General features: G+C 42.0%; 1 protein-coding gene across 4 annotated transcripts in view; it reads right to left on the reverse strand.

Annotated features, from left to right (window-relative positions):
* LOC311051728 (neogenin-like) overlaps positions 1-20,832 on the reverse strand; it is a 178,326-nt gene that overhangs the window by 15,135 nt on the left and 142,359 nt on the right. For 3 of the 4 annotated variants that reach the window (XM_084066344.1, XM_084066343.1, XM_084066346.1), the window contains exons 8-17: positions 17,407-17,641; positions 15,857-16,011; positions 13,126-13,274; positions 10,519-10,657; positions 10,153-10,202; positions 7,881-8,025; positions 5,985-6,095; positions 5,587-5,781; positions 4,390-4,485; positions 836-1,011 (exon numbers count right to left, since the gene is read on the reverse strand). In XM_084066344.1, coding sequence (XP_083922470.1) covers positions 836-1,011; positions 4,390-4,485; positions 5,587-5,781; positions 5,985-6,095; positions 7,881-8,025; positions 10,153-10,202; positions 10,519-10,657; positions 13,126-13,274; positions 15,857-16,011; positions 17,407-17,641 — 1,451 coding nt within the window. The remainder of the gene's footprint in view (positions 1-835; positions 1,012-4,389; positions 4,486-5,586; positions 5,782-5,984; positions 6,096-7,880; positions 8,026-10,152; positions 10,203-10,518; positions 10,658-13,125; positions 13,275-15,856; positions 16,012-17,406; positions 17,642-20,832) is intronic. The other variant, XM_084066345.1, reaches the window with a different exon arrangement.

Raw genomic sequence — 20,832 nt, forward strand, 5'->3', positions numbered from 1 at the left:
GCAGCTAATTCAGTAATAGATACACTGACTCTTTCTAAAATTGACCTAATTTATGTTTCATATGCCAAGTCATAGTAAGATCACCATGACATGTTCAAATCAGTACAGCGTTTAACAAAAGACAGCAGTAGGAGTGGGATTGTTATCCTTTTGTACACTTGTTATATACCAGTGTTTGAGTGCCTAGTCCTAGTGTATTGTTGCATTATAAAGGTCAAGTAGATTACTGGCCAGTCACACCCACAATGTAGTATTTTGACATCAGCATGCTATTGTACATCATTTATTTTGGGCCATTTCTACTTACAGAATATCAACACATTTCTCTGGTAGGTATAAGCCTGAGGGGAGTCCCATAGCACTGAACTGCACGGGAAGCATAACAGAATTGAATAAATGTGTTTATATCAAGGTCTGATTAGGCTGGACTGATGTGAGCTGTACAGTATACTGCACCAAACTGAATTTAAATGAGTCGTTCAGAGCGTAAAAGTGCTGACCTAAAACTGAACGGGAGAGTGAGCTTCAACAATAAATCCATTTAATTCCTTTTCAATTCAAAATTTAAAGAGAGAAAGTGTGTGTGTGTGTGTGTGTGTGTGTGTGTGTGTGTGTGTGTGTGTGTGTGTGTGTGTGTGTGTGTGTGTGTGTGTGTGTGTGTGCGTGTGCGTGCGCGATAGAGAAAATCTACTTTCTGAATTGACTGAACAGAAAGTGTGGCATTCCGGGTGGAGATATTTGTTGCATGTTTTTCCTCCCTCTCAGCCTTCACTCAATTTCCTACCTGTGTGTGCCGTCCTGTCTAAATAAAAAAACAAGAAAAGAAAGGACTTACCTTCATCTTTGTGTTAGCAGGGATGTTGGTCTTCCAGCGCACTGTGTAGTAGCGGGCATCTGTGATCTTTTGGTTCTTGGGCAGGGAGTTGTCAGCCCAGGTCACCTTGATAGTGTCATGGCTCAGCACAGAGGCCTGAACGCCCACAGGCGGCAGCATGGGGGTAGGGTCTGGTACTGGGGTGTATGGAGCATGGAAGAGTTCATACAGATCAACATCGGGGTCTATGGGGTCTGCATGCCAGCAGTTACCCGCACGCACACGTAACACAAAATTAAAATGGGTTCAAATTAAAAACAAACAGAGAAGCGTGGTAAGGTGGATCAGAGGGGGTTGTTAATGAGTTACAAAATGGCAGAGCAGGACGACAAACGGAAATGAGGAGGAGGAGGAGAAAGTTCGTGACAGGGACAAGATTGGGAAGGGTGAAGAGAAAGAGAGAGAAGATTCTATTAGGAACAGGTTACTACTGCTATACGAAACCACATCTACAGTATCTACAGACTGGGTTGCTATACAAAGTACTGTACAACACATACATTTTCTATCATTGACAGTAGGAAAGATAATAATCCCTTCACAAGGAAACATTAGGTCTATCAGGAAAGTAAGAGTCAGTATAAAGATAGAAGTCATAACTCATTTAGGAACAACATACACAAAACTAACCATATTTTTTTAAACAAAGTCAAGGTGCAGTGTGTAACACTAAAACAAATGGAATTCACTTGAACATTTACAACAATAACAATAGTCTATACTCAATGTCCTTGACAGGCATCCAGTCTTTAGAACTAACTTGAAGCCTACAGGCTGAAGACAGAAAAGGGTCATGGACAAGTGGTAGATGTTATGTGCCTATTGTTGGGCTCTATAACGCAGGGTATTCTACCATTCCACATCTTGTAGGGAATGTTTTTTCTCCCCCTCAAGTCTTTCACTAGAATCAGTTTTTAGTTGCGATGTTAAAATAATGAGGCCATTGGAATAAGAATGACATGTCAAAAACATCTGTGAACCCTAAATTTAGCTTAAATATCTCCCTTTGGGAACAGGTGCAGAACTGGTTTAGCTTTCAGCGAAACAGTTAGCTTGTTCCCAAAGGGAGATATACACATATTTTTTATGTTATTCTTATTGCAATTGTCTAATTATCTTATGTTGTAGTACTGCAATCAATTCTGAAGCAGAAATACATCAATTTTATTCATAAAGTCACTTTGAAAAGCATTAGAGACCTTTTTGTTGTCCAAATGAAGTCCTATTCTTTCATCTCAAAATTCTCATTACAGGAAGCAGTTACTAGTTTTCAATGGTACAGATTTGTAGAGCACAATAGCAGGCAAGTTATTTAAATGTTCAAATTTAGCATTATTTCCCCCTTAAGGGAAAATACACTATGCAATCCAACACCTGTATATGATAAGTGTTCCATGTAATGTGTAACAAAAAGCTGTTGCCTAACAACCTGTGTGTGGGTGTGTTTGTGCCAGTATGACATGTGTGGATAAAAACATGTGTGAAGTGACTGCTCATTATGGCCTTGTAAATGTGTGTGTGAGACAGCAGCTCAAAGTGGCTCCCCGACCACATCCATTGCCGCCATGTTGAGGAATAAATGCTTCAAGATGGCTACTTGGAACAGGCTGCTGGCCACGCTCTGTTCTGCTCTCCATCAGCCAGCCGCTTGGGTGCTCCAAGCTCTGACCATGGTCCAGTGGTGATGAAAAAAAAATGAAAAAAATAAACCCCTGGTCAGTCAGCCACGAGGGGCTGCCTCCTCAATTACCAACTACTTGTTGGACCTTGGTACTCAAACTCACCCCATTTGACAACTCATTGTGTAGCGGACTGCTCGTTATATTCTGTTTATATTGTCTGGCCTGCTGGACTGTGTGTGTGCATATGTGTGTGATCCAAAGATTCATGTGGTTGCGGAGACACACTGAGGGGTCAGAGTTGCATGCATGCTGCATATTTGCCCAACTTGCAGGAGAACAGTACAATACCACTACCATTCCCTAGCATTTCATGCTCTTGTAATAATCTTTTACCCTTTTCAATGCAGATACTACTTGTTGTAAAAGGTTCAACCAAGCAAGCTTTCAAGTAAAGTTCCCCAAGTTTTCTAAGTTTTTTCAAAAAGTACACGCACTATGTAGGTCAGCTCATCTTTTTAATCCTGACTTGAACAAACTAGCAGGAATGCACCCTGGAGGATACAGTGGAAGATGATGGCAGTGGGCTTTGGTTCTGCTTTCTGAGGCAACGTTTGTTTCTGACGGAGGGTTGCCAAAGCCACGACAGGGGGTCTGCTTGTGTGTGGTGGTGGCGGCGTGTGTGTGTGTGTATTGTGTGTGAAGAAGAGAGAGCTTCTTTCAAAAAATGTGTGCATGTAAGGGCTTACTGATTGTGTGTATATATACTGTGATGTGTGCATGTGTTTGTGTGTGTATTTAGGCTGCTTGCCCCCTGCAGCATATTGATGATATTCCTGTCTTCCGGCATCCCACCCCCGTCTGGCACAGCGGTGCACGGTGCGATGGTGCTGTGTCAAAGACAAACTGGTGCGAGTTGGGAGACAGGAGGTTGGCTTCCTGAAGACACGGGGTACAGCCCACATTCTGAGATGCCCATGCATGCATACGCACGCACAGTGTCACACACACGCACGCACGCACGCACGCACGCACGCACGCACGCACTCACAGAGAGACGGGGCTGGTTGGGTTTAGATGTCTGAATTTAGCTACAACCAACTCTGACAGTTTGTCATTCTTTACGTTTATGATCTAATGTAAGGCACAGTGTGGCTCGAGTTCTACTGCTTATTGTCAAGCAGAGCAATGATCTGAGTGTTAGAGAATTATGGATCGGCAGCCAGCCAAGCTGAATGCTCTCAAACAATATTAACTCTGGCTGTCTCTGTTGCAAGACCTTAACTGTACCATGCAAGGATTATTGCCTATTATTGACCAATGTCAAAGACTCTAGATGACTGTGAGCATCCAATTACAGAAGAATGAAGTGTAACAATAGTCACAAAGAAGATTTTCAATTGGATTGCAGAGAAACCTGGTTAAGACCGGCAGTTATATTGTTGAGGATTTTGGACCTAGACACATTCTGCCAGATAATGACATCTGGTGAGAGAGAGCCAACATTAATGTCAGTTGAACCTTTCATTGGGACCATGGATATAAAATGCATGTTGGAATACATTACCTTCTGGGATGTACCATTGCCTGTATTCATTTCTACGTAATAAACTAAGTAAATACAAATCAATAAAGTCTGAGTAGTGTCTCTGATATATGGATTCTGTTGGGTGTGAGCTCACGAAGTATAGAGTCTTCCATAGATGCATATAAGACATGAACGAGACCATCTCATCAGTACATCGATTAAAGAAACTGCACTACGTAATTGTGACAGCATTTAATAATTTAGAAATCAATCTATCGCATTGAACATTGCTGATTTGTGCAGCAAGTGTAAGTACTTGCGTTTCGCTCCTGTGTGTTTGTAGGTAGGTGGGTGTGGGTAAGTCCTACCTGACTGTGGCCTAGTGATGGCGCTCTCGTACACTGGGATCCCCTCGCCCACATTGTTGAAGGCCTTCAGTGTAATCACATAGTGGGAGCTGGGGTCTGAGAGGGAGGAAGGGAGGGAGGAAAGAGAGAGATGAAAAGGAAAGATAAACTGATGCTGCAAGCTAGGGCTGTCAGAACGAATTTCATGATTCGAATATAATTCGAATGTGAAAAAAAAATAATTACATTCCAGTGCCGAAATTGCTATTTGAATGTAGTTAAAAATAAATAATATTCATATATTATATATATATATATATATGTATATATTTATTAATTTTATTCCAGACCTACCAATGCGAAAACTAATGCTTTCGTCATGTCACGACAACAATAAAGTTTGATATAATTATATAAAATATTCCTCATAACTGCAACATTAGTGAATATCTGAATACAGTCATTCCTCTCTCTTTATGCTTATTCTGATTTCTTTCTTGAAGCAAATCCAGACCCCTTACCAATATTGTAATAAAAGTTTAATTAATAATTGAATATATATCCATCAATGGGATATGGCAAAACCAAAGGAAACAGGGACGATAGCCTTGTAAATATGTGGGATGCTTTTCCCCCACGGTTTGGGTTTTCTAATCTTCTTGGAGAAAAAAAAGACCACTGCTCGTCAATTTATTATCGCTACAATGATAATGATTCTGTGCTCTCCATTGTTATGATGTCAGAATCAGAATCAGGTTGGAAAAAAAGAATGGTTCAGTATATATTCTAATTCTATAGTACCTAAATTGGGATTCTGAGATCCTAACATAATTTTAATGTTTGTCATGTTGTGCATTGTCTGTGCCATTTTGAAAGGCACTGTTCTATGTCAGTATTAACTGTTATTTGCCTCGACTTCTTAAGGGCTAGGTGGATTTGAAGACAAAGTACAGCTAATGCTAATACAAAACCCACAAGAAGCCTTTGCAGGGGGAGTTTATGCTTAAATGCACTCAGAAAACAAAAACACTGAACAGTCAATTCAAATATATTTGTGTAAACACACTAAAGCATGCTCTATTAGCTACAAAACTCAAACCAGAGGAAAACTCTAGGAAGTCTAGGAAGGAAATATTAAACAATTGTGGTGCAATCTGAGAACTGTGACCTCCATCAGTTAACCTATAACCAAAAAAAGAAAAGAAAATAAGTTCTTACCAAGATTCTCAATGCTGTAGTAGCGCTGCTTGTAATCCACTTTGATGGTCTGGGCATGGGGACTGCCTATCCCATATCCGATGGTATAACCACGCACCACAATATCCTGGTTCTCAGGCGGTGTCCAACTCACCACGATACTGTTTACCAGTGGACGGACGTGTAGTGAGCTGGGAATGTCTGGCACACGGGACTCTGGTGGAGTTAGAAGAGAAAACGTCGGCTTAATCGGGGCATGTTCATGTCTGAGTCAGCTGACCTAATATTGCAAAATGGCTTAATTTAAAGAGCAATGTCAGGATCTCTCCTGTGAACTAAGATCTACTGAATGCTACTCATTAAAATGTATTCTAGTGGTTGGTGACCATACATGTGTGGTGTGTAAATCAGTTGTTTACCATCCAGGTCACTCTCAAACGTTTCCGCGGTGGTCCAGTCTGTGGCAGGTCCAGTGCCATTCGCTGTCACAGCCGACACTCGGAAGGTGTACTCCGTTCCTCGCTCTAGACCTAGAGGAACGAAAACGCACGTACACACACAGCTACTTTTCAAAAGCTGTGCAACTCCCACTCGAGACTGCGCGCAAATTACCAGCAGCAATTTAATCTTGAAGTAATGATTCAAGGATTCAGACTGATTAATTGACTGATTAATCTGTTTTAGTAAAGTAGCAAGCGTATTCCCCTTAATCCTTGTCCATATCGTATCAAAAGGGAATTATAATGCTACTGCTGTGGAGCATGTGCGCTTCCTCTGCTTGCCTTTTTGGTCGTGGGTGCTCAGCTAACAAGTGATACTTAGAAAAGGAATCCACCAAGTGGAAAAAGCGGCGCTCCAAAATTAAAATGCAAGACAAGTAGCTCAGTTGACCATTTTCTTTAATCCTAATTTAATTAAAGAAAATGGTCAACTGAGCTACTTGTCTTGCATTTTTTATTTTTGGAGTGCCGCTTTCCACTCCATTCAGGATAATTTACTGCATTAGGAAGAATGTTTGAACATGCTTTTACCTTGACTATTCAAAGTATCACAATCAGAATATTTATATCGGAAAAACAAACAAACCTTGACAGTATAAAGCCAGGGTTTGTCAATAATGTCAGAAAGTAGATCAACCAAAGACCAATGTTTCAACTTGAGGCACTTATTATAGGGGATCACTTCATTCATTCACATGTGCGCACACATTCCATTAAAACTTCTCTGTCACTGACAACTTTAAAAAATGTACTGGCTCTGTATCAGTCACTCAACCATTAACTGGGACACGAACATGCAGACAAAACAAATATTTGAGGACACTAATAATATTTTTCAGGAGATGCCCAATATTTCTCAGCAGGGTTCAAAGGGAGGGATTAACCAGGGAGGGATAAAACAGGGTTTGTCGTAGCGCGATTACCCTTCTACTCAATTCAATATCATTGAGGGGTTGGAGATGTATTTTTTCTCCACTGATTACTATGTGTCATTGCAGGGAAAGTGTGCTGGTGCAGCTGGAGGAAGAAAATATATTTCCAAGGGAGATGCACATCTCTTGAAGTTTGAATTAGCTCGGTTTTTCAGTCTATTTTGGAGGCAACTGTCTCACAGCAGGGGCCAGATTTGGAATTCAGAATAGGCGGGAATGCCTGCTGACAATAAATTATGTGTGGCTGTGTTAATTTGCTGAAATAGTTTTTCTTCATCATCAACATCATCATCATCATCATCATCATCATGGTCCCTGTTGGTATGCTACATGTTAATCCTGTCATCCTCTCTTCCTCTTTACCCACTAATCTGGGCCACCCCTGGGGGCAGTGTCTGAGGACTGCTTAACCACTCATGCCTCCCAGGCTACAACATCTCCCTCTAAATGCCTTTGAACCGACAAACATCCCCCTCTGTTTCACCACCAGAATCTCTTCAAAAATCAACTTGTACGTGTGCATTCTCTTTGATGCAGCACACAGCATGAGTCTGGGCCACTAAAAAGTTGCTGAGACCACATGTAATATTAATCAGCATTGCTGAGTGTGTCTGGTGAAACCATCCACATTTGTGGCTGCAGTGAGCATGAGAGACGCCGACAGTAGGTGAGTGTTTAAAGTCCATTTAAACTCAGAACTACAGCCACTAACAGAAATCCGACACACACAGCCATGACTTGTTAAAATAATGCTGATAGCCAGACAAAGCTTTCAATCTCACAGACCATGACTAGATAATGTAAAGAGGAAGTACAAAAAACTTCAACCGCAGGAATTGCTACTCATTCCCTATAATCAAAGTACAAATTCACTGGTATATACCATCAATGAGCTGTGAAAGCTGGGTGCCTCCAGTGGTCTCCGCTGCCTCACTCTTCCGTGTTCCTTTTCTGTACCGAATCTTGTAGCCGGTGATCTCCCCATTCTGTAGTCCAGGGGGCGGGGGCTGCCAGCGGACCATGATGCTCTGCCGGGGGGGCGGACATGACAAGAACACAGTGACGTGAAAGGGATAAAGAGGCATTGCGGTAAGGAGGAACTCCCTATCAGGGAACACTTAGGCATTGAACCGTTAAAACTGGTCTCACAAGTCGTCAACCTTGTCGACCCCAAGTTGACACCCTGCGAATGCTTTTCTGTAGAGGTGACCTTGGGGCTTTGCAGCCACGATAAAACCTTCCCTCGCAGACCTTTGCATAACTATGTTAACTCTGACTGCTCAACTACACTATCTCACCTACGCCTCTCCCATCCTCCTGTCAGTGGTGCTACAGCAGGGGAGCGCCGAAAGACAAACAGGGTGATGCAACACCGATAGACACATTAGGAAGAAATAAATGTATGAATAATAGATACTGAGTGGTCCTGTTGAGAGACGTGTGCATGTGTGGTGGTGCAGTTTTCCCTGCAGGGATACTGAGGCAGGGAGATGAATGCTGCTTCTTGGCTGGCGGGCTCACGTGCATGTGTGTGTGTGCAGTGATAGGTGGGGGGTAACTCAGTGTGGGAGAGCAGTTAATTAACACTACCCGACTGTTGCAGTGATGCGACAAACCTCTGAATACAGTACTGATGCACACTCCTCCCCCATCTTGAGTCAAGGGAATAACATAAATTAAATCTGTGTTAAGTGAGTTCAATTATTTCCATTTTCCTTATTATGGTGTTGGTCCTAGCTTGTTAGTTACATGTGCTGCACTTTCCCACTTCTAGAAAATGTGTTTAATTGAGTTTCAGAAAATCACAGGAAACACAGGAAGACAGATGTTAAAGGAAGAAAAGCATGGAAAACGTATCCCGTCAAAGTCTTTTTATAAGGTTGACAGGCGCTATAAGTGTTACCAATGTCAGCTGCACATTTAATGTTCAGTTGTGTAGTTAGGGTTTCAGTATGGTTTTTAGTATGGTTTTTAGTATGACGTAAGAGCAAAATGACAACCATGTGAATATGTTCGATTGCAGGAAGGTTTTAAGATTTAATTATTCATACTTGGAATATAATTAGGTTCTGGAAAGATAAGTTGTTGAGCTGTAATGAACTGGATTCTTTAGAAATGTAACCAGACATCAAATCCAACTTTTAAAATCACTCAAATCTACTTCAAATAGCTTATTCTTGCCACCTTCAAAAATACAGTAAGCTGATTGTGTTCAAATTACAGAATGCCTAATTTACTATGTGTGGTACACATCAATTACTCAAAAAATACTCAAAAAGAGTATGTTAATACAATATAACTTATACAATTGGGGTGGTTGTATTTTGTCTCCCTGCCCTTCTATTGAGACATTTAGATCGTGTCAATGGTCATGTCTGACCTAGACACAGGATCTGACACAAATTTTGACCTGATGGTCAATATTCAATTTATCCCCTGAGTAAGCAGGCCGGCTCTATTGGCTCAATGGTAAAAATGTCAGCACTTGCGCAAGAAACCGGGTTCAAATCCAGGGTAGAAGAGGAAAGTTACATAGTGCAGGCAGCTTTGACTCCTCATGGGTACATTTTTACACACTCAGAAAAACACTGCATTTTACAGTGCAGTCTAGTCTTTTATATAATAAATGTTGCAGATTCTCCCCAGCTACAGTAGCTTCTTGGATTCGCTTCTACTATTAACTCTGAGTAGTTCTTTGAGAACCCGTTTAGTCTTGATCCCCACGGTCTTTGGCAGATACAGATAGAGACTGATAGAGAGGTTAAAGCTGTCTGACAGACAAGGACTCTCTAGCCGATGAAAGGATCGATGAGGATTCACACACCCTCCCAACCAGCAGGGGCTACAGGTCTCTGACACACCTAACCACATGGAAAGAGTGTGCTCTGGCCCGTGGGCTATCTATCACACAGAGAGAGAGAGAGAGAGAGAGAGCGAGAGCGAGAGAGAGAGAGAGAGATGTGTTGTGTCTGTGGATGAGGATCTAATGATGTGAATATTCCCACTGTGTCTGAGAGTGAGGTTGTTTATGTGGTCTTTTATATATTTTTTATTTACACACAAAATGAAAGGTAATTGGTGTGTAGATCTTTTAAGGTATTAGGACATGCCTGTCTTTGTCATTTCATAATGATTTAACATAACCAAGGGCTTACCTTTGAGTTTTGGACCTCTATGGTGAGGTTTTGAGGAGGTGCACCTGGAACTGTGAAGAAAACAAGAGTGCATGGTGAAAAGATACATTGTGTTAAGTAACATACAGATGAATGTGTACTGTACATTTCACATGGCACTTTTAAATTAACACTCAAGACTTTCCTCTGTATGTTTTAACCACGTAAACACTATATAGTAGACCGGAGTGGGTCTATCCTAGCTCCTCCCCCTTTTCCCCCCTCTACACCCGCTGAAAATAGTAGAGCTTGTAGATCTGCTATTTTCGCTAAACTGCAAAACAATCTTCGCTTACACAACTTCCCCAACTATAGAAATAAATTCTTCTATCTTATAAACAAACGAACCATCAGACAGGGTGCGAACTGTGACGTCCTCCGTGGAGACCCCTGGACCATGCTTGTTGTAGGCCACCACACGAAAACTGTGCTCCGTGTACTTCTTCAACCCAGCCATGGTGTAGGAGAGAGCACTTATGTCTATGTCCTAAGAGAAAGTCATAAGGTAGTTTGGATCGAGTTCAGACAGTATACTAGTTTTGCTTTCTACTATAGTTGCAAAACAAAAATAAAAACAACAAAACAAAAACCAGAGCTCAACATTAAGAAGTAAGTGATAGCCCCTGGGCAACTATGAGAAAGTTAGGGCCACACACACACACACACACACACACACACACACACACACACACACACACACACACACACACACACACACACACACACACACACACACACACACACACACACACACACACACACACACACACACACACACACACACACACACACACACACACACACAGTAACCATTTATTTATGTCCACACAAAGGAGAGCATACAAGGACACAAATAGTCTAGGTGCAGTAAGGTTACATTCACAAAATCATGGCATATGTCTTCATGATACAATAAGCATGTCACTCAGTACTCTATGGGTATAAGTAACAGCATCGCCGCAATACAGTATGTGGTGGCTGCCAATTATAGCAGAGACAGCATAATACTTTGCCAGCCTTTTTGGGCACACACACACTTATTGGACTTATTGTGGCCCTTCATTAGACATACCCAAGAGTTTTTTTTCAGGTGGTTCAGGTGTCCTCAAGTTTGTTACATATTATAAAAATGTTACAGTAGCATCTTCATCCAAGACAATTTATGACTACGGCTACAATGAGAATGAGCTTAGTTATACAACTGATTACCACAAATCTGCTTTCTTTCAGGGATGTCCAATCACAGCCTCAGTGCTCTGGTCAGGTGATGATTTATCACAGCACACCTACTCCCCTTGACCTTAAATATTTCATTTCCTTTTAACACATTGCCTCCTGTCTTTGTCTTCACCTTTGTTCTATCCCGCTCTTTCGAAGATACGAGAGAGGAGCTTTTCTCGCCCAGTAGGCCACTTTGATCCCACCCTCAGTCAGCCTCTTCATCTCTTGCCCCTTTTCCTCGTCTCATCTCTATCTCTCTCCTCTAGAGAGCTGAGGCATCATTACTCAGTGTGCTGGCTGACATTTCATCCATTATCATATTAAAGGCTTTTTAACGCCTGGCTGGCTCACCCACCCGCTACTGCCGGCGCTGACTCACTCTCTAACCAGCTAGATGCCACTCTGTCGAGAAAAGTCTGGGTGAAGTTGCTTTTGCACATACAAAATGAGAATCACAATGTCTGTGATCATTATAAGTAGATAGCTACGACAGCATCATTTGCTGTAAGTTAAATGTATATATATTATGTTTGCATCATCGGTAGACGACTGCTAATGAGATTGAATGAATCTGTTCAGTATGTGTCTCATAATCTTTGCCATGCAATGTGCCATGGTGATTATCAAAGTGAATCAAGTGATGTTACCTGGCTTTTAGCATTTTGGCTAACAAATAAACTAGGTTAAAGACAGCTGCATCTGCATGTTGAGCAAAACATGACAGTACATTAACTCATTGACTGCCAATGACGAGATCATTCTCCTCATTTCACTCAAAGGCTCAGACTGCCAATGACGAGATTTCTCGTCATGTGGTGTTTTCAGTGCTTTACAATAGAGGGTGCTCTTCCGTAGCCATGATTCCATTTAGCATTATAGGATTTATAAAAATAAAAATGTCTCTGCTTTCTGTTGCTTTTTGGCGAAAACAAGCCCCAAGGATTATCGCGACGGCACGCTTTCCCCCCGATTCTCTGAGACCCCCCCTACGTCTTTTGAGGCGATCGCCGGGTGGATCGTTGTGAAGTATAATGTTCTATGATTTTTCAAAGGTTAGTGAAAACGCTTGAAATCGCTGACAAGGACAGCTATAGACGATGTTTTAACACTGGCAGTTAAAGGGGAACCTTGCTGATTTATGACCTGGATCTTTTCCTATTGTGAGGAAGACATGTTAAAACTTCCCAATATGTTCTGTGATTCCAGAGCTTACTCTAGGTGAAAATCTCTGTCAGCCTATATGTAAAAAGGGGGAAATTGTATGTACGTAGGCTGGAGGCGTTTTGACACGTACAGTACTGTACATATTGTGTATGCCATTCCAAAGCCAGTCGTCCTCAAAACCCTGCCCCTAATTGCTGCGATTGGTATTTTTTTGGTTCACATGATAACCGATTAATTATACTAACCTAATTCTGTCCACAACGTGCACTTGTCGACACACAAGACCACCAGCTGCTCGGCGTGGGCACCTGCTCGCCTAGTGGCTCGCTCACTCGTGCCTCAAAAGCCTCATTGTCGGTATGTCTGCGTTGTTCTTGAATCTCAAGTGATTTAAAAACGTATGTTTTGTTGTAAATCCTTGCATTTACGCAGGTAGTGGAGTGACCCAAAACTAGTGGTTTCATGTCATATTTCCACAAGTTGCACTTGCAATAGATCAATAGGCAATGGTGCCCTTTAACAAATCAATGTGATATGCTGTATATTGTCTGCCAGAAAAGGACCTCCTACCTGTTCGATGCCCAGGCTTTTGTCTGTGAAGTAGAGCTTATAGGTGAGGATCTCTCCGTTGCCTGTGAGGGGCAAGTCCCAGCTTAGAGAAACGGAGGTAGGTGTATTTGAGACTGCTTGCAGGTTAGGAGCAGGACCAGGGACTTGGACTGGGAAAACAAATGAACAGAAGAGCAGAATTTAGACAAGCATCATGTAAGTGAGTTATCCATGTTCAATCAGAATAAACCTCCTTGTTTGTTCCATTCCATGTTGAATGTCAGAAATCACTACAGCATCATCAATCAATCAATATGTTGACTATTTGCTTTCAGGCTATAATGACAAAAGAAACGTATCCTTAATTTCGTACAGGGAAATTAAACGCACAACAATGGCATATATCTGGGCATTTTCCCTAGAACAACATATTGTAGCTTGCTGTGACATTCTGTGTGAGAAAGCATGCAGTATTTTTAATGTTTATGAAAGGATTTATTCCAACTGCTGTTTACAGTAATTAAGTCTTTAAGTCTGGTTAGCCAAGCAAAGGGCCAGGAGAATTGAGGTGTGTGTGTGTGTGTGTGTGTGTGTGTGTGTGTGTGTGTGTGTGTGTGTGTGTATTGATACCATAGCAGTAAAGCAGTTGCGTGTATGAGAACCCAAAACATCCCTAGAGCAGAAGTGCAGAAAATGTGAAAGAGGAAAAAATGAGCGATACAGAGACAATGAGAGGAGAGAGAGCGAGACTCCATGGTGGGTAGAAGGGCATTGGCTCTAGGCATTATGCCATTACTGTGCTTGACACAGTCTGTGTGGCATCTTGCTACAACAATGTTGGTAAGTGGCACAATTCTCCTTATGTGTAAATCTGTCCATCTGCACACTTATTACCTGTGAAACCTGAAAAACATGCCGGTAACCAAAGCATGTTCACGGCTGGACAGCTGTCTCTTTGCTTAGAATACTTTTATTCCATGTAGTGACAATTATACTGTACAGTGACCCTAAAACAAACCCGGTGGCTGTTAGAGCCATAAACAAGGACACGGACAGCAGGAAATATAGAGTGAAAAAAACAACAAAAATGTATGGCACTTGGAACTGTGTATACAGTACGTAGATTCCTTAATACAACCTTCCACAATGTACTGTACATACTGTGTAGAGAGATCAATGGGCAGTCTTTGTTTGCTTAACAATAAAAACACCAACCAGCCAAATACACCTGCTACAACCTGGTTGTAGATTGAATTTGCCAGTGAAAAATTATGCCTTTTAAAATATGTCTTAAAGTAAATAAATAACGAATGCATGACAGTGATATTCTGAGATCCAAAAGTGTTTTAATTAATTAATGTGCGTGTATGTCTGCGTGTGGGGAGGTTCTCATTTGTCAATCTGTGCCTACACAGCAAAGTCCTGAGTGTTGATTTAACTCTTGAGTGTGTAACCAAATACATGCATACACTCTCAGAGTTAAATGAACACTCAGGCTTTTACAATGCAGGTACAGAACAAAGTGTACTAGGTGAGGCTGTGTGTGGGCATGGAGCCTCTTTCTCTCTCTCTCTGAAGAGAAGCAATATGAGATTGCACTGTACATCTGGGCCTGGTGTTTAGAAGCAGGTCAAGGATTTAAGCCCCCATTCATAACATGTTCGTACACAGAAAGTCCATATGCACGACAGAGATGCACTGTATGGGTACTGCCTGCCCTCACTACCATTCCCACGGGTGGTTAGCCTCCTGCTGGCGGGCATTATGGTGTGTGTGTGTGTGTGTGTGTGTGTGTGTGTGTGTGTGTGTGTGTCCGTCTGCCCTGCACCAAGGACACAGGTAGAGAAACGGCAGTTGACCTAGAAACTGACAGTGACTGAGCTGTTGTGAATCCAGAATGGGACACCACACACGATATGTGTGTGTATGTGGGGAAGGAGTCCACCTCCACAGTAAACTGGGGATTCCCCAATTTCAAATTGGTGTGGAATGTAATGATTCTGTGCACTTAGCCAGAGGGCTCTCTCCATCCCCAAAAGGGAGGAAAAGCACCTGCTTTCATGCATTCAGCAGTCAAAACATCCCCAAGTGGGACTGTATTGTATAGAGTGAGAGAACGGCTTAGGGCTGTTTCAGAACGGATGTCGGAGGAATACTAATTCCAGAAAAAATGTTTTACTCTGCCACAGGTATGATAGGCATTTGAATGCAATTCATACCGTACACCGTACACCCCCCCCGCACACACACACGCACAGTGGGCTTAATAAATATAGAGGAGTAAACAAGAGGTGACTTAGAAGAAGAGACGGTTCTGTTGCTGAGGTCTGCTGTGGGGTGGTCCACCTTGATGCAACAGTCTCCTGTTTGGATTTGCATGTGGCTGTGTGCGTGCGTCCATGCACGTGCGTGTGTGTTGGTGGTGGAAGCTATGTGATTGAAGTGAGTATGTATATTTGTATCCGTTCGTGGGATAGTTTTTTTTTTACACAGTATTTGTGTTTGTGCGTGTTGTTTGTCTCGATATGTCTGTGTGAGTGCATTTCCAATGAATGAATTTGAGTTTGTGTTTATATGTACAGTATGCATGTGTTGTGTTTATTGAGTGTATACAAACGAAGGTGTGTGTGTGTGTGTGTGTGTGTGTGTGTGTGTGTGTGTGTGTGTGTGTGTGTGTGTGTGTGTGTGTGTGTGTGTGTGTGTGTGTGTGTGTGTGTGTGTGTGTGCGCGCGCGCGTGTGTGTATGCTGTACCTTCAGCCTGGGTGGCCACTCTGAGCACTGCAGAGCTCTCCCCCTGGCCATTGATGTTGTGGGGCACAACTCTGAAGAGGTATTTGGTGTCTGGCATGAGGTTCTGGATGGCCACCTGCATCTCTCCAGGCCGGCTGGTATTCACCACACGCTCCCTGGGATGGACACACACATACACACAGTACATACATTCATTGTGTTGTACAGAATATGTTGCTGGGTACACACACAGCACTGTAGGCTACTCCTGGTAAACAGTGTACTGCGTATACTTGTACTGTCCTAGCAACAGCAAACGGAAAAGTGACATCCCAACTACAGTGGACTATTAAGAGACGTAATGGTGCTGCGTTGGGGGGGATAAGAGGGTAAAAAATGTTAAGTCGCAAATACCTGTATTCGGTAAAATTTTTAGACGTTACTTAAAACTTTAAGACGTTACTGCCCCACAAGTCAAAGACCGAGCAACAACAATGAGATGCTTGAACTTTCTGAGTTCCCATAAATATACCAAAATCAAATAGGCTGCAGTCAACATACTGTCAATGTTTGGGTAAACATATGTTTCCAAGTCTTTAAACCTGCTGTAACATGGAGCACTGACCCTCTGAAAAATGCGACAGAATTGCTTTGAGTAACTGAATACAAGTCCGATTTAAAAAAGAGAATTGAAGGCAAGTAAATGCAAAGGTCCAACTTGCAGCAGCATGCATAGTTAAGATAATAGATTGTAAAAGAATAGACTATGATGTCACCCAATGGTTTGTGGTTCCCATTTTGAAGCCTCGAGTCAGCAAATGGATAAATGGACGACGGCTACGCATTGCTACACCTCTATCCTGATCACTGTGGTAATGTATGGTAGCAACTTGTCAATCACAATGGAACCACGACCTAAAGCATACCCTACTTTATTGTCTATTTTACTCTAAACGCCAACGGGACCATCATTTACAAAATGAACACCATACAGTTTAAAATTAGTGATTGAGAACCAACCCCTTAGAAAAATGTTTATTTAACTAATGAATAAAGTAAAAAGTAGGGCCATTTTGTCATAACAAATCCTATACAATCAGACATCTTTTTTACAATCAGTGGAGTCACCCCCTGCTGGCCATTAAAGAGAATGTAGGTTTAAGTCACTTCTGCATTGCCATACGTTTTCAGACCGGAAGCTTTCCGGGAGAGAGACAGACAGACAGACAGAGAGAACACTTGAGTACATGTACTGTATACAACTTTTGCAGTATAAATAATTTTGTCTCAGTCTTCTGACTGTACCTCAGCCAAGTGACTTAGTTCTGTTTGATTGCTCAAAAACAATGATAACAGCCAACCTCTCGTGTACAACTCATCGTGTACAACTGGTTCATTGATAATTGTATGTGGGACCTGGTTGTCATGATGCAAAACAAATGTCTGCGCTGGCCCCCACCTTTAAAAATGTCTATAACTTCTAGCATGAACAGTCTGTTCAAACTACATGGTTTATGCCTACAGAGAACTAATAAATCTTAGGCTAGCAGGAGTGGATACTTGCACCCTACCTGCCAGTGGCTTCCTGGCTGTAGAAAACCGAGTAGGTTAGCTCGTCTCCGTGTGGCTCGGCCGGCGGTCGCCAGGTGAGCTTGATAAAGCGAGTAGAGACCAGCGAAGCCACGACATCCCGTGGACCGGTGGGGGTGGGACCTGTAGGCCCAGTCGCATCTCCGGAGCCTGGTGTTACATGGTCAGTAGTGTTAGGAGTCAGTGAGGGGGGAGGGGCAGAGGGCAGGGCTATGTCTTTGGGGTCAGGAAAGTGGGGTGAGGGTGGGTGAGATGGGGTGTGTGGAGGCGTCAGAAAGGAACAGACAGAGAAACGGGGGGAGGGGGGGGGGTTGAGATGGAAGTGACAGAAAAAAAAGAGAGGAAACAAAAACAGAAGAAAAAACAAAATAACACCAACATAACAAAAAAAGGACTTTCGGCATGACAAGGAACCACAGGAATAAAACTATTCTACTCACAAAATTTAAACACATACAACAGTACGAGGGGAGACTACACATGCAGATCTACACACATTTCTTTCTAGTGTGATGGGAGCAGGAACAGAGCAGTGTACATGAATTACAACATCATAGACGGCTTTCCTGTTAACAATTCATGTTGTACCGACAGGAACATAATTTCCACAAGGAAGAAACACTTTTTAAAATAAAAGTTATGATATAATTGTCTATTGTAAATGTCATGTAAGCAGTTGTATGTGAGTCTTTGTTCTATCACATAGCCTCAGCATGGATCAGCTCCTTAGCTTCCATGGTTATCACTAGCAGGTTGCAGACATTTTGAGCCATGTTCTAGGCAGGGCAATATGTGCACATTAGAAAGCCGTCTATAAGACATGTTCCAAACTTGGACAAAAACAGCAGCCTTCAATATAGTGAACGCAAAGCTAATTCTCAAGTCTAGTTTCTTTTCCCAGCATAGAATGGTCTTATGCACTTTTGCTGTCACATTCCACAGTCTAGCCACAGAAATGCCAGAGATTTCATTTGGTGTTTTCTGGGGGAACAATCTGTGGTCGGACACAGCTAGATCTGCTTTCCATTTTACTTGCAAGTGGGCGAAATGAAACCATATGGAAAGAATGTCAGCATCTATGGCATTTCCATTTGTTTCCAGGTCAGGGAAATCGAGTGGAGGCAAAATTGGGGGGAAAAAATAGTATAGTGTGTGTGTGTGTGTGTGTGTGTGTGTGTGTGTGTGTGTGTGTGTGTGTGTGTGTGTGTGTGTGTGTGTGTGTGTGTGTGTGTGTGTGTGTGTGTGTGTGTGTGTGTGTGTGTGTGTGTGTGTATATACTGTATAGCAAGTTTAGTGTGTACACATGATAGGCTAAGTACTAGAAGAAACTGTCATTGGTGTATTGGTTTGTATTGGCAAGGAGACACACTTCATAGCAAGAATGGCATTAGTAATAACCCTGTTTATCAAGAGCTGACCTTGTGTGTCCACCCACACCCTAGAAGAAAGCATACTTTCAGCTCCACATTAATGCTATTGTGTGTGTGTGTGTGTGTGTGTGTGTATGTGTGCGTTTGCTTTTTTCTATACCGAGAGCACTAGACTGAAAAATTATGTTTGCACCACACAAACACTGCTAGAGGCTAAACTATTATCCCCATCTATTATCCCTCATCCACACACACACACAACCATTGTACTGATGAAGGTATCACAATACAACCATAACCAGACAAATGTACTGTTTTAAAACTGTAATGCAAGCTTGTACACGCTCGTGCCTCGTGCACATGCAGGAAGACATCATGAGGACCACAACTGAAATACAGCTGACATTTTTGTGCCGTCTTCGATGATTCTCATTTATATGGTATGAAGTGGGGTTTTTTATTCGCCAAATGAATCATCATCATGCTAGCTAGAACATTATTGACTGCTTGAGGTATGACTACACATGTATTTAATTCTATGAATTGAATACACAGGACCACAATGGAAATAAGCCCTCAGGGCTTTTTATAATCGTACCACTGTACTATTTGCAAACTGTTAATAAAGTATTCATTCAATCAATCAAAGCAAACACTGTCATATTTACTCATGGAATGGAGTAATATTAAACAATACACAGAAACCAAACTAACTCTGGTGGAGAAATAACAGAAACTGCAATCTAAAGCCTGAGTTATATACGCATCATCTCACGCACTGAAAATAGCTAACTACAAGCTTAGGCTGTGTTTGTAGATCTGCTATTTTCGGTGTACGACACCAGCACACAACTAAGTATAAATCAGGCTTAATACTAGGTATGGAGTAAAACAGAATGATCTAGATACTGCGAGCCGGGGTTAAAGACAACAAAACTAAAATGTGACTCTACGAAAAGGGGAAGATAAGATTAGTGAGAAGGTTCTATAAAATTCTGTCTGTAAAAGGTTTACAACAAAGAAACAAAAAAAACTGTTTCAGTTGACCTTCAGCAGATCATATCGAGAGTTCTTTGTTTCACTGTTGTCGACCCAAGGTCTTGTCTTATGCACCTACCTACCTACACTCAGGTAAGCAAAACCTTTACCTAAAAATAAAATGTGTCAAAAGAAATCATAAAAATCAATCCCAACACCACCATTATATTTACAGCTACACACAGCCCTGGGAGTTTCTCCTCTGTTTCCTGGCACGCTGCCCTCTTCACCTCCATTTGACACCCCACTCCTGAAAGCTTTGCAGCTCAGGTAGTGGGATTACATTTGTCAAAGCCTGGGCCTTTAGCACCCTGTGTGCGACATGCCAGGAATGAGTGAATAAAGGGTGAGAAAAAGGAGCACAGTGAGACAGAAAGAGGTTCTGTGGTGCAGAATTAGCTCTAGGCAATATGCCAATATTGTGCTTGACACATCTTGCTATAACGATTTTGGTCAGTGGCACAATTCTCCATCTGTGTAAATTTGTCCATCTGTACACTAGCCCATTGTAACTGTCAAAACAATGGAAAAGCTGAGCCATGTTCATGTACCGCCATGTCTTGTCTTATAATACCATTATTCTTTATATTGACAAGAGCACATTTGGGTCTAAAAATACACCAGATGAAAGATGGTGTCCTATTATAATCATATAAATAATCTAAATAAATGATCTATTATGTACATAAAATAATGGTAGGAAGATGCATGGAGAAGCCTGGTTTGGCCATCGCTCTGCGGTTTACGTCTCGAAGAGACACCTTGTCCACTGTGGAGATTTGCCATGCAGGGCAGCTTTCAGCGTTCTCATGACAATCAGTCTTTTACTGCCAGGCCTGGGACAGTTACAGTAAGAAAGTGTCAGACTCCCAGTGTTGCTGCCAAGTTCTATTCATAGCTGATTAATAGTGTCATTAGTCTCTGTGCCTTCGGTAATGAATGGCTGGCATTAAGCCTTAACGAGGTAGGTTATTGTACATCTGCATAATGAATCTGGGT

The sequence above is a fragment of the Gymnoscopelus microlampas genome (assembly GCF_963454915.1).
Source record: "Gymnoscopelus microlampas genome assembly, chromosome: 1".
NCBI lineage: Eukaryota > Metazoa > Chordata > Actinopteri > Myctophiformes > Myctophidae > Gymnoscopelus > Gymnoscopelus microlampas.